The sequence below is a fragment of the Primulina tabacum genome, chromosome 2 (assembly GCF_025594145.1).
Source record: "Primulina tabacum isolate GXHZ01 chromosome 2, ASM2559414v2, whole genome shotgun sequence".
Classification (NCBI taxonomy): domain Eukaryota; kingdom Viridiplantae; phylum Streptophyta; class Magnoliopsida; order Lamiales; family Gesneriaceae; genus Primulina; species Primulina tabacum.
Genome location: NC_134551.1, coordinates 51,938,360 through 51,952,430, shown reverse-complemented (window position 1 = coordinate 51,952,430; position 14,071 = coordinate 51,938,360). Strand labels below are relative to the sequence as shown.

Here is a 14,071-nt window from a genome sequence, read left to right as displayed (position 1 = left end):
ATTGAAGTATTATTATTTTTTTTTAAATTTAAAATTTAATCTATGATCATTTCTCTGTGACACGCATATAACATATTTGTCTACGTAAACAAAATTATGTGAACTAATCCCAACGTTTTTAACACGGCTAAAAGTACTAAAACACATATCACTCCATGTTATGGATTATTATTTAATTTTGGTGGAAAAAACGTGCGAGTTGAAAAAAAACCCCGACATGGGTAAAAATAAGCACACATCTGAGGCAACAAACTGGACAAAGTAAAGCGAAACAGTTGAAATTTATTTCGAATATCTCAATCTGAAACCACGGGCATGTTTTTAGCATATTCAATGCTGAGTTATATATCAGTGATACTAGCCTAAAACATTTTATTCAAAAATAATGGATAATGTATTCCTCACATCATCATTATTTGCAAAATTTCTAGGAGTTCGAATCGGGAATGAGATTGTAATTAATCAACAACCTCAATAAGGGTTGTCTCATAATCGCTGGGTGCCTCAAATCCATGCAAGTTCATGACAGTTGCAGCCACGTTGGCTAGACCACCAGTGGGAACATCTTTGCGGAATCTCACGCCAGGTGCCAGCCCAGGGCCACCAATAGCAATTGGAACCTACATAGAAGTTTAATATGCATGTAAAATCAAGAATTCATAAGCTGACAACTGGAAACTATATGTCGGATCACTTGGTCGAACCATTCAAAATGAGTGATGGATTGGATTATTTATAGACTTCTATATGATCGATAGGTACGGTTCATACCCGATCAACCATAGAATATATCCATAAGAACACATCTTTCCAATCAAATTTTTTTCTCAAGTCACATAACAGGTTATGGTTAAGGCAACTGTTGGTGAAAAATATGTGGCAGCCACAATCAGGAATTCACACGCAGCACAATTTTTTTTTCTCCATGGTAGTTGATCTACAGCATGAAAACGAGAAGTATTGAGTTAAACCACTTACTGGTTCCAGAGTGTGAGAAGTATGTACTTGAATTTTTCCCTCCTTGTCAAGAAGTGGCTCTCCTTTCTTGTTCCTTTTCACCATGTCCTCAGCATTTCCATGATCAGCAGTAACAACATAGATTCCACCCACTTTCTCTATTGCGTCAAGGATCATCTACCCAAATTAACAATTAATATGTCATTATAAATATGTCACAGCTTCAAGAAAGTAAATTTTCAAGTGGTTGATAATGTAACAAGTGCAGCATATAAGTAGGCAACTGAGTCGCCTCTTGAGTTGCATTTCATCACCATAAATTTTTATATTTATCAAGCATTTTGGTGACATTTAGTACAGAAGTGATCATACTTTCAGGATCATCGAGTTAGGCTGCAGATTTTGACTGTCGTTGCACAATCATTTAATTCATCAGCATAATACAGATAAAAGAAGTTCTCGAAACTCCAGGAAAATTTCAATTTTTATGGAAAAGAAAAGTCATTTTGGACTCTAAAGCCTCATAAATACAATGTCCGCAAAAGATTAGGGCATCCAAACTGTAATTCTGAGATACAACCTAAAGATTAATTACTGTTACAAATTTTACATTGGACGAAGTGAGCGTACCTGAACCACAACAATTTACATGAACAACAGTAATTAAGATAAGGTTTCCAGATTGAGTGTATCTTGCCGCGTGTAGCATAAAAATACCATCGCCGGTGCGTAAAAATAGCATGGGACACTATAGTTTATTGGTCTTCCTCAATCAAAGGTATGCTACAACCGTTGCTTGAATCAACATACATTCACAGCCGAATCAAATAGTAGAATTAACATACCTTCACAGCATCATCAGCAACCTTGCAAGCCACAACTGTTGCTTCAATATCACCAGTATGTCCCACCATGTCACCATTAGGGAGGTTGACACGTACCTTCGGAATAAACCACGTTAAAACTAATATAAACTCGCCAATAAGATTTTTCTTCAACGAGCAATTGACCAGAAACAAGACATTGATGGATTACCTGGTCATATTTACGGCTGAGAATTGCATCCCTTGCCTTCTCAGAAATCTCCAAGGCCTTCATCTTTGGCTTGACATTGAAGGTGATACCAGAATCACTAGGAATTTCAACATATTCTTCCATCGCAGGGTTGAAGTATCCTGAGCGATTTCCATTCCAGAAAAAGGTGACATGACCAAATTTAACTGTTTCACTGTAAAAAAACCATGGTAAATGACTAAATAGAATGACGGGCTAAAATGAAATCTAGTCCGTGACATACAAATTGAATCTAAGTATGAATCCGAACGCAAAAAGCTAGGCAGATCTTTTAAGAAAAAGAATTTATAGCTTTTTCGTCAGAAAAAGTGAGGCCGCTGACTTTGTGTTTTTTTAGAGCTTTGGAAGTTTTAATTGTAAACAAATTACCTGCAAGCAAAAGTACGAATGCCATTATTCACCAAATATTCTCCTGATGTCCGTTCAATATCTGGAGGAGAAACAAGGTAGCGACTTGGAAGTTTCAGCTCACCATCATATTGAAGCATTCCAGCATAACGAATTTTAGGAAATCGAACCCGATCAAATTTATCGAAGTCCTCATACTCGAGAGCCTTAGCTATCATTACCACGCGATCAGCACGAAAATTGAAAGTCAGAACGGCATCACCGTCGACGATAGGTCCAACAGCTTTTCCACTATCATCAACAATAACAAATGGAGGTAAATACTGATCATTTGTATTAGGAATCTCTCTCAGCTTCTTGACAGCTTCAACAGCACTCTTAAACTTGTGTGGTGCTTCTCCAAGTACTTGGGCATCCCAACCTCGTTTTACAACATCCCAATCATTCTGAAAATATTTAGAAAAATATGGGTACATGAGAAACAGAACCAAAGGCTTGGTAACCAACTAGAGAGTATTATGTGCAATCAGACAAGTTTACAACACTCATCAAATAGAAAGAAAGCAATGAGAGTTTAAAAGGCATCCTTTTCATCGTTAACGAATCATATTTAACTGTGATATCCTCCAATCAAAGACTACTGGTCATCAGATCAAGCATGATAGAACATGGTAGAAAGAAATACACAGTGGAGACGAAAGATGAGGTGGAAGTAGAAATAACTGTAAGTGATAACAAAGAGGCTAGTCCAGCAAAAATGAACTTAAAGATGAATATCACACAACCCACAAACAAGACAAAGGAATTATGGGCCCAATAGTTATCTTTTACTCCTATGCCGAAGATAGGTAGGGTCGAGAACGTCTGCCCAATCAAACCCTCTAATCACCTCAAAAGTGCAATTTTCCAGTGCAGATTGTTTTGGTCCTAGAAGCCAAGCAATTCTTAGATACACAAAAATCATGCAAAATAAGTCAAGGCAGCCACAAGTTATGTTAACATATTCCTGAATGCATAAATACAAAAATTGATGAGAATGATTAGGCCAAAACAGAAAATGAATGTTTCACCTCATAACGATCCATAGTAACATACATGCGACCTCCACCGGATGCAATCTGGGCATCAACACCTTTATCACGCAGTTCTGCAAGATCATTTTCAAGAGTTTCAGTGAACTCTACACTTGTACCATCCAACGCATCACGTCCGTCTGTGAGAATATGAACACGAATTCTTTTAGCACCACGCTCACTAACTCCTTTAAGCAGCAACTGCCCACCCAATTGTAAGTTCACATAAGTGTTTCTTATATGTTTGTTAAAAACTATGTCTGCATAAGAAGAGGGGGGTAAAAAGGAAACAATCAAGTATTTAAGAAATTTGAAGCAATGAAAGCAGAGGAAGAAAAAATTATTTTCTAGATGGAACACAGAAGCATATGAAATTTAAACACTTGGAATACCTGCAACTGATTGAGCCTAGAGTGGACGCCACCATCACTTAACAATCCAATGAGGTGTAGTGTTCCTGTTTCAAATGATTCTTTGATGTGCTTGAAACCATCTCCTTCATAGATTTTTCCAGATTCCAGAGCAAGATCCACGAGCTTTGCTCTATATACAGAGACACACACACAAAAAATGTTACATGTGCTAACCTTCAGGTTCACAAACTCGGTCGAGAAAGACTGTCATTCCCACTTGGTAAGATAAAAAGGCAATATTTATTTGGCAACTGAACCTTTTGAAAGCTGATGGAATAGTTTCAGTAACTGTGGACAAATGACAAAGGCACAAGAATGATCGAAAACTGTAACATATTTTTCTAGACTCCAATTAACTACCATGCTTTTTGATCTTGACCTGATGTTAGGAACAATATTTCCTAACGATTCAAACACAAATTAAACTCAAGATTCAATATGAAAATCTGAGTATTACTACTCAGCCAAGGGTATAATCCCTTCACAAGATGAAGAACTCTTGCCCCTAGCACTAAATCAACAGAAAAACGTGAAATGCCTCTGATCAGCTATTGCTGGGGAAAAATCCATAAATCACATAATCCATCATGCAAGATCGTTAAGAATTTGCCTGAAAACTTAAGCGAAAGCGTACCTGAAGCCATAGTTCTGAATTCTCTAGAACGTGTCAAGATCTTCCAGATGTAAGCGCTCTTTTCCTTGAGCGAATCCCTTAGTTTTCTCTTATGAACTATTTTTTTAATGGGAAAGAGAATATGAAACGTGATGCCACGTGATCTGGGAACTATGACCCATATATAGATAATGTTCGTCATTATCTTCTGATATTTCTGTTTTAGCCAATTATAAAAACAGAAATTACATTTATGTCTCTACATATTAAAGACCCACAACCTATTACATATATTAAAGCCCAATAAACCGAAACATTAGTTGATCACTTCATTTTGGGCTTAACTTAATAGAAAACCTATAACACATAATTATTCACATATAAGCTCATAAAAATAAAAATGATCTATCAATCTCCCACTTGGGCTATATGTATAACCTAATAACTATGTTTGTGAAAATAATCTTATGAGCTAAAAAATGTTCTCATTCCAAAATGTGTCTATAGCCAATCTGGTTCATCAATCACATCAACGTAGGATCAAAGCAGTCTTCGCTACACTCAAGGTAACTAGATCAATCAATGGTCACATATGCCAACACAACTAAATGACATAAATCATGAAGTGGACGTGACGTGTAACATGAAAATTTCATGCAATGTTATCATAACATGTCAATTTCCAACTGGTCCTCCCTCTTAATTTTATTGTGATCAAACTTTTAAACCATAATCAGAATGTGACTTCACTTGAAAATTATTTCTGCAGAAAATAAATTTACATAACTATAAACCGAATTACTGAACATGTCTATAAAACATTTAAAATTACAAACTCCCATTGAAACTGAATATCCTTAATTGACCAAACCCCATACAAATAATGTGCACAAAAACTTTTTGGGTGATAGTCCCTTAATAATTGAATCAACAATTATGGAGTTTGTACCGAAGTGATTTATAGACAACTATCAACCCTAAATTATCCCTTTAACAACCAAAAAATTGATTGGATACAACACAACAAGCTATAAAATCTACAGTCATGATAAAAGATGCTATAACCTTTTAACACTCTTTCATGAGACAACACTTTGTGCCAGTAAATAAATATAGCTCAACGTAATATATTCATATTATCTGGGCATCACATAAAATCGGAGTTAGTATACCAAATGATCTCAAACTGATCTAACATCTGATATATGAGCATGTAATATTTTGTTCTCTATAAATACCATAAGAGTCGTTTAACTGCTTTCCAATACTTTGATCCTGAACTACTTAGATATCTTCCCAACATATTATCACGTATGCAATATCTGGACGTGTACAAATTTGAGCATACATCAGACTGCCCACTGCAGATGCATAGGGAATCTTCTGCATTTTTTTCCTCAAAATCATTTTTGGGGCATTGTTTGAGACTATATTTGTCTCCCTCAGCCATGGGGGAATATATTAGTTTACAGTCTTGCATCCCATATCGCTTGAGAGCTTTCTCGATATAGCCTTTCTGAGATAATCCGAGAATACCTCGACAGCGATCCCGATGTATCTCGATACCCAGTACAAAAGATGCATCACAAAGATCTTTCATCTCAAAATTCTTAGCAATAAATCTTTTGGTGCCATGCAACAATTCTAATCGTTGCTAGCGAACAGAATGTCATCAACATATAAAACTAGAAAAATATGCTTACTCCCACTATACTTATGGTGAACACAATCATCGATCAAATTCATCTCAAAACCAAACCAAACGAGATGATCATTTGATGAAATTTGAAATATCATTGACAAGATATTTGCTTGAGAACGTAGATGGATTTCTTTTAACTTGCAAACCATATTTTTTTTGACACAGTTGCACCATATAAATCTTTTCATCAATGTTACCATTTAGAAACGCGGTCTTTACATCCATCTGACGAAGCTCAAAATCGAAATGCGCCACCAAAGCCAAAGCCATTACAATGCTCAGAGTCTTTCGAAGAAACCGGAGAGAAAGTCTATTTATAATCAATGCCTTCTTTCTGGTAAAGCCTTTTAGCGACAAGACGAGCCTTATCTCTTTCCACATTACCTTTCGAATCCCTATTGGTTTTAAATATCCATTTGCAACCATGGGCTTCGTACCTTTAGGCAATGGGACAAGATCTCATACGTCATTGGCCTTCATGGACTGTATCTCCTAATTCATGGCCTCATTCCACTTTTGGGAGTTAGAATTTTCCATGGCTTGACGAAAATTGATAGGATCATCCTCCATCAGTCCAATGTCTGCCTCATGTTCTTGAAAAAATACAATGTAATCATCTAGCATTGCAATTATTTGCTCTCTAATGGATCTCTTGATGGCATAGATTCTGGAGGTTCTAGATTTTGTTCATCTGGAATGAGATGATCTCCAATATTGTCTTCCTGTATTGTGTCTTGGTCAAAGTGAGGAATGTGATCCTGATCAATGTATCTGTGAGAATAATTACATATTCCTTTTCAAAGACAATATCACTTACTTTATCTTCCCCCGCAAACTCAACATCCTCAAATAACCGGGCATTTACTGACTCAAAAATCGACTTACTTGTGTGATCATAAAACTTGTACCCTTGGATCTTTCAGAGTATCTAATAAAATAACAGCTGACCGTCCTTGAGTCCAGTTTCTTTACGTTAGGCTTACAAGGCCTTGCCTCAGCTGGACATCCCCAAACGTGCAGATGCTTAAGACTAGGCTTTTTACCCGTCCAAAGGTCTTGGTCGCAGTCAGCGAACTTATCTTTCCAGCTGCAACTTGGGGTCATTCTCATGCATGCATTGTCCACCAAAGGGGCTTGCTACTTTTTTGTTAGGGGACTAATGTGGAGTGGCTAGACCACGTCTATGCTATGATTAGTTGCCCTTTTGTTTGTAAGAAAAGATCTCCGGGCGGGAAAATGAAAAAAGCCTTCTTTCTTATTCTCTTACTTAGCCTTAGTGGGCCTAGCTAACCGGGGCAGGAAACAAAAGAAGACAAGGAGGTCTTACTTCGAGACCCCTTTCTTCTTTCCTTACTTGACTCCCTTACAGGGTCACTCACCGCATCCTACCTTAGGTCCACTACAGTTGAAATAACGGCTACTTACTAAGGGGTATCTCTTTTGGGTTCAAATCCCTAGTTGGAACCCTGTTAAAGATATATGTTGTGGTCTTTAACTCTTCTCCCCGTACTGATATTGGTAAGGTAGAATAACTAATCATACTCATCACCATGTCCTTAAGCGTTTTGTTTCGTTTTTCAGCAATGCCATTCATAGTGGGCGAAACCGGCATAGTGTATTTTTCTAGGAATCTAGCAAAAGGCCCTGGATGTTGTTCACCTAAACCGTCATATCTAACATAGTATTCATCACCACGGTCAGATCTAACTACATTAATCTTTAAGCCAAGTTGATTTTCAACTTCAACTTCATAATTTTTGAACAACTTCATAATTTTTGAACACATCCAACGACTGTTCCTTTTCATGAATGAGATAAATGAAGTCATATCTTGAAAAATTGTCTATGAACATAATAAATACTGTTGACTATTCCAAGAAGCCAAAGAGAATGGTCCAGAAATATCAGTATGTATAAGTTCGAAGACGCCTGAACACATGTTGGCTTCAAATATCCTTTTGTTGGTTTGTATTCACTTTATACAATTAACACAATTATTAAAATATGTGTAATCTAAAAGTTCGGGAATTTCGTCTGACACAAGTCTCATTATTCTCTTTTCAGAAATATGGCTCAATCTCTTGTACCGTAACGCAGCTAAATTCTCATTGATTAATTTTCTTTTAGTGCCTCTACTTGTTAATAAAGATTCGTTAAATGAAGCAGTAACATAAAAAGATTAAAGATTATCATATCGTGATAAAGAACAAGAACCAACCAATTTTGAATTAAGAAACAAACTGGATATTCCATTTCCAAATGAACAAGAATAACTGAATTTGTCCAATGCAGAAATGGAAATCAAATTCCGTCTAAAAACGGCACAACAAATGTTTCGTAAAGATCCAAATATATTCCAGTACTTCACAATAATCTAAATTATCCTATTGTCTCAACTTCAACTTTGTTGTCGTCACCAACTTAGATGAATCTTCCAGCATCACTTGGTTTTCGGCAATCCAAGCAACCCTGCATAGACACACTGATATGAGTTGTTGCACCAGAATCTATCCACCACGATGTCTAGACACTGAAGTTAAATTAACCTCATAACAAACCATATTCAGAAGCATACATTTCTTAGCACGCCAAGCGTAATAATTAGTGCATTGCTTCTTCATATGCTCATCATTGCAAAAAAAAAAAAAAAAAACCACCAGAACTTTGAGAATCACTGAGATTCTTCTGCTGTTTCTTCGGAGGTTGTGTATCCGCAGGTTCCTTATCCTTCATTTTCTTTCCTTTATCTTTAAGATAGAGGCATAATGAGCACAGTCTTGTCTTGCTTCAACCTTTCCTCTTCCTGAACACAGTGCGAGCTGAGCTCATTCAGAGACCAAGTCTCTTTCTGACAGTTATGCCTCAACTTAAACTGATTGAGTTGTGAGGGAAGAGATATCAAAACCAAATGTACCAGCAAGTCCATAGAGAGGTCAAGCTTCAGTGCTTTCGACCTTGAAACAAGATGAGACATTTCCATAATACACTCTGATGTTGCCCTTACCCTTGTACCTCATTGAAACGAGGCTTGCCAAAAGTGTACCATTTTCAGACTTTTCACTTTTAGCAAACATCTTTTCAAGGTCCTGAAGGAAAGCCTTAGCAGTAGCAATGTCACTAGACATTGTGGCCATGAATGTTTCTGGAATGACCCTCTTCATAATCATCATACATAGACGATTCGACCTCTCCCACCTTTCAAACTCTCTTTTCTCATTAGAGGTAATCTTATCCATAATGGCCAGAAGATAGTCAACCGTTATCGCAAGGTTCAAATTCATGACTCCGAGAACTATCACTAAATTCTCTTGCCACGATTGAAAACTAGAGTCATTTAACATAGGAATAGAATTTATTTGGAATGAATATTTGTACGAGTCAAATCTGAACAAAGAACAAAAACCAAATATATATGCTCAACCAAATATCCAAATAAAATAATCAATAAATTCAAATAATGTAAACCTCATAAACAGGATATCAAGCACTCCATTAATGTTTTATCTTTAGACAAGTGACATCCTGATGCAACAGTCAAACACTGACAGTAACTATCATGTCAAATAACAATCTTGATTTGGGCGACTTATTATTCACATGAAAAACCTAACAACTATCACATGTTTACCAACACAAGTGCATATGTGATTATATTAAATATCAACATTCCTTTGGGAAGATTAATATTCATATAACTCACATATACCAAAATCTTTTGTATTTCAAAATAAAATTAAATTTCATAAAAGATGTCACTTTGGTGACATTATTTTAAAATACATATAACCTTATCATTACTTGAATAATTGAATATTTAACTTTAAACCGAATAAACCTAAATCGTAAAAAAAAATTCCTGGAAATCCGTACAGAGCGCGCTGGGCGGCTCGAAAGTCGCGCCTGTTCGGCCCAGACGACATGGGCTCACGGGGGCACCTCAAAATCGCGCCTCTACGTCTATGTATTGTTGGGCACGCCTTAGGTCGATTTTGGTGGAGAAATATTTTAACCCAAATTTTCGATTTTCCTCTAAAATGTTTTTTCTTTTCATTTTTTTAAACAAAAACTGGACGGAAAATCGAAGTCTTATACCAAATCCTTAAAATTTTCAATCAAAATCTCTTTATCAAAACTGAAACTTTAAAAAAATTGTTTTCAGCCAAAATATTTTCCATATCTGAAGTCATATCAAAAATATTTTAACAAAATTTTCTTTTCCAGATCTGGAACCAAATAATATCCACAGACTTTAAAAAAATCTAGATGATACGAGCATAAGTGACTCTGATACACTTGTTGGAAAAATCCATAAACCACATAATTCATCATGCTAAATCATTAAAAATTTGACTGAAAACTTAAGAGAAAGTGTACATAAAGCCATAATTATGAATTCTTTAAAACGTGTCTTGATCTTCCAGATCTACGCACTTTTTTTCCTTAAAGAATTCTTTAGTTTTCTCTTCTGAACTATTTTCTTAATGGGGAAGAGGATAGGGAACGTGATGCCGCGCAATCTGGGGACCATGACTCATACATAGATAATGTTTATCATTATTTTCTGATATTTCTGATTTAGCCCATCATAAAAACGGAAATTACACTTTTGTCTCTACATATTAAAGACTCACAATCTATTAGATACATTAAAGCTCAATAACCCGAATCATTAGTTGATTACTTTATTTTGGGTTTAACTTAATAGACAACCCACAACATATAATTATTCACATATAAGCCCATAAAATAAAATTGATCCAACAGCTACTACTCCACATTTTATTCTCATTCCCTCGCACATCTAGATTCTTCCATGGGCTTGAGACTGTTGGGCCTATGTCCAACATATTATGGTCCATAATAATAAAGTCCGTAACATTTCACCACCGTACGCATGAGAACAAAGATTAAACGAATTTACCAATCAGTGCTTTGCATATATTTACGTTCCTAACACAACTGACACTTCCGTGGGTGTAAACATGGTTCGCAATCGCGGTCAGCGGAAGTCACCATTCCAGTTATCATGACATTTCACGAAATTGTCACGGCGCGGATATTTTTTTAAAATAATATAAATTTAAAACTTTAAAAATATTTAAAAATATTTAAATCAAATAAAAATATCATTTAAATAGATATTTGATGAAAACAAGATAGTAAATATATTTTTTAAATTTTATTCACACCTTATTGAATCACAAATCATATTTTTGTTATATATCGAAATTTTCACAACCTTCTCAAAATGAAATATATTATTAAGAAAGTTTTGGGTTATAATCAAATAAATTTTTGAAAAAATTTTAATTGGAAGAAAGAATATATTGTACTTTATAAAATTTCATGTCTTTCAGCGTAAATATTAACTTTATAATCTCCAAAATTCTAGAAAACACCGAGCACAGATTTAGAATACTTATATTGACTTATACAAAATTAAAAAATTCAAACAAAACGCCAAAAGCCCAAATATTTATCAAGCTTCAACAACTTCGAAATCAAAAATACAAAAATAATTTTGAGTACGGCATAATTTCAACTACAAAATTGAGTATGGATATGTGTGTGATATGCAAATCAAGAAAATGGTAAATTTAAGCATTACACGGTGCTTTCAAATCAGCAATATAATGTACATTATTTGAAAAGATATTTCAGAGATGTAGGTTTACTAGGAGACATTATTTGAAAAAATATTTTATATCTAGATCAACCAACTCAATCCAGAAGAGTGGGTCGAGCTCTTCCAGTTGTCAACGATCTCTTCACAAGAGCTCTTGGGGGAAAAAAAGGAAAAAAAAAGAATGAAAGCTCTTGGGTCGAGCTCTTCACTTTTCCCAAGCTCTTCACAACTTAGTGAAGAGCTCAACCAAATCTGGGTCGAGCTCGACCCACCTCGAGCTCGGTGTCGAGACTCGACTATCGGTCTTCTTTTTTTCTTTTTTAACGTTCCGTTCCGTGTCGTTTCATCGAACCGTGTCGTTCCACCGATAACGCGGCGTTTTCTATCTATGTAACGACGATCCAAAGCATCAACGTTCACACCCCGGAACTTCGTCAAGGTATGCTTCGTTCCCGTTCCGGAATGGCCGATATCGTTTCTGCAAACCATGGGTGTGAAACATCTCCACATATAAAAATTTAATAATTTAGCAGTTTTCATACAGTTTGTACTTAATCGAATTCTGATAATGATAGCAATTCCACTCATAAAAAAAAATAGAACTGCTCCCTTTTTAGTCCAAGAACTTCTCTCGATCAGCCATATAAATTATAATTGCACTACAAGAAAGAATACCCTTTCTTCCTTTGAAGAAAATCACATTACAGCATAGAAAAAACCAGTAGAAATCGATTACAGTCATTAAAGCATGATGTATTAGATATTAAACTTCTAAATTATATTGATTGGACAAACTATCTGTCCAAGTTCCAACTATCTGCGGATTAGAGAGAGTAACATCTGAACATTTAGTTTTCAATATAACTTTATTCCCAGATGGCTACAATAACTTCAACGAAGTAAAGAGCAAGCAAAAGGAAGTTCACCCTTGGGCGTAAATCCGTCCAGCACCAAGAGCATTGTGGCCAACTTCACTATTACCCACGTCATCTTCTGTTGGCATCCCCACTGCAGTACCATGCGCTTTCACCAATCTCCACTTCTCTGGGGCACCCTTCATCACGTTTTGAATGAAACAAATCTCAATCCCATTTAGTGTTTAAGGAGGGGGTATTAAAAAACTCTACTCATTAACATATCATTAATCTACTTAAGTATTTCTCTTGATCCAACCATCTAGATGACAAAAATTTGGAACCCACAAAATTTTGGAGGTAAAATACAGTAAAAGACTGGATGGAAAGTTGGATCTTAAGAGTTCGAGTTAATGTGTTCACTAATGCAATACCGAATCATTTAGGCTGAAATATCCGGAACCCAGTATATTTTAGACGAGAAAATACTAAAAATATATATATACATTTTTCAGTGAGTCCATCGTTGGAGTCTCGGCAACGTTGATGCAGTTGTATTTATTGGGTTTGGCTTCACCCCACCCATCCAAAACAACCATCGCTATAGTTTTCCCCTTCGGAAGCTTGGGGTGATCCTTCAATTTCCATGAAACTCCAGAGCTGCCCATCCTTCTTTACTGCTTTCAACACCAAAAACAACAAAGAAACTTAAGAAAACAAATCTCCGATTAGCAATTAGACAAATAGAAAGACGAGAGAAGACAGAATAAACGGGAAAACAGAAATAGTGCGTATATCGAAGAAAGTGGAATGTCCAAGTGTACGTATGAAGAAAACAGACGAGACAGGCGACTTGGATTGGGACAAATTTTATTAGAAATCTCGGATTGGAAGACACGTGACAGAGTACGTGGCTCGCAGACTTTTTTTTCATTTCTTATATCCACTCACGCGTGTTGTATTATTATAATAGTTTTTTTAATTCATTTGATTTATATTTAAATTTAAATTAAAATATAATTATAAAAATTAGTGAGAAATTATACTGTAATTTTATATATGACTTTAGAAAATAAATAGGAAAAAAAAAATAAGAATTGAACCAACAACTTGATGATTAAAAAACAAAGACGATATACGCTAAACTAGAGATGACTTTATTTAAAGTTTTAAAATTTTATTAATATATATAATTATTAAACAGACTATGACACCAAAAATCAGTTAATCTAAATAACACAAACTTAATATATACTAGTTATTGTGCACACGCGATGCGTGTGTACATTTTTTTTATCATTATCGATGGACTAAAGTGAAATTTGACAAATTATGGAGAAATTAAATTGATATTTAAATTGTTGAAATAAAAATCATTTTATTTCGATGGACTAAAGCATCATGTGCACAT

At 35.4% G+C, this 14,071-nt stretch overlaps 1 protein-coding gene across 1 annotated transcript; it reads right to left on the bottom strand.

The window, feature by feature from the left end:
* Positions 1 to 262: 262 nt before the first annotated feature.
* Positions 263 to 13,486, bottom strand: LOC142536814 (2,3-bisphosphoglycerate-independent phosphoglycerate mutase-like). Its single transcript, XM_075642167.1, has 9 exons — positions 13,167 to 13,486; positions 12,733 to 12,860; positions 3,845 to 3,995; positions 3,450 to 3,653; positions 2,401 to 2,825; positions 1,993 to 2,185; positions 1,803 to 1,898; positions 979 to 1,134; positions 263 to 620 (listed from the first exon to the last, which is right to left on the bottom strand). Exons 1-9 carry the CDS (start codon positions 13,326 to 13,328, stop codon positions 459 to 461), a joined length of 1,677 nt encoding a protein of 558 aa, XP_075498282.1. The 5' UTR covers positions 13,329 to 13,486; the 3' UTR covers positions 263 to 458.
* Between the last annotated feature and the right edge of the window lie 585 nt (positions 13,487 to 14,071).

Excerpts from the sequence above, each read along its gene's own strand:
- LOC142536814 (XM_075642167.1), bottom strand. The coding sequence starts at position 13,328 with ATGGGCAGCTCTGGAGTTTCATGGAAATTGAAGGATCACCCCAAGCTT. Across the intron at positions 12,861-13,166 it reads CGATGGACTCACTGAAAAAT|GGTGCCCCAGAGAAGTGGAG; the intron begins GTATATATATAT and ends AACGTGATGAAG. Across the intron at positions 621-978 it reads CTTCTCACACTCTGGAACCA|GTTCCAATTGCTATTGGTGG; the intron begins GTAAGTGGTTTA and ends ACTTCTATGTAG.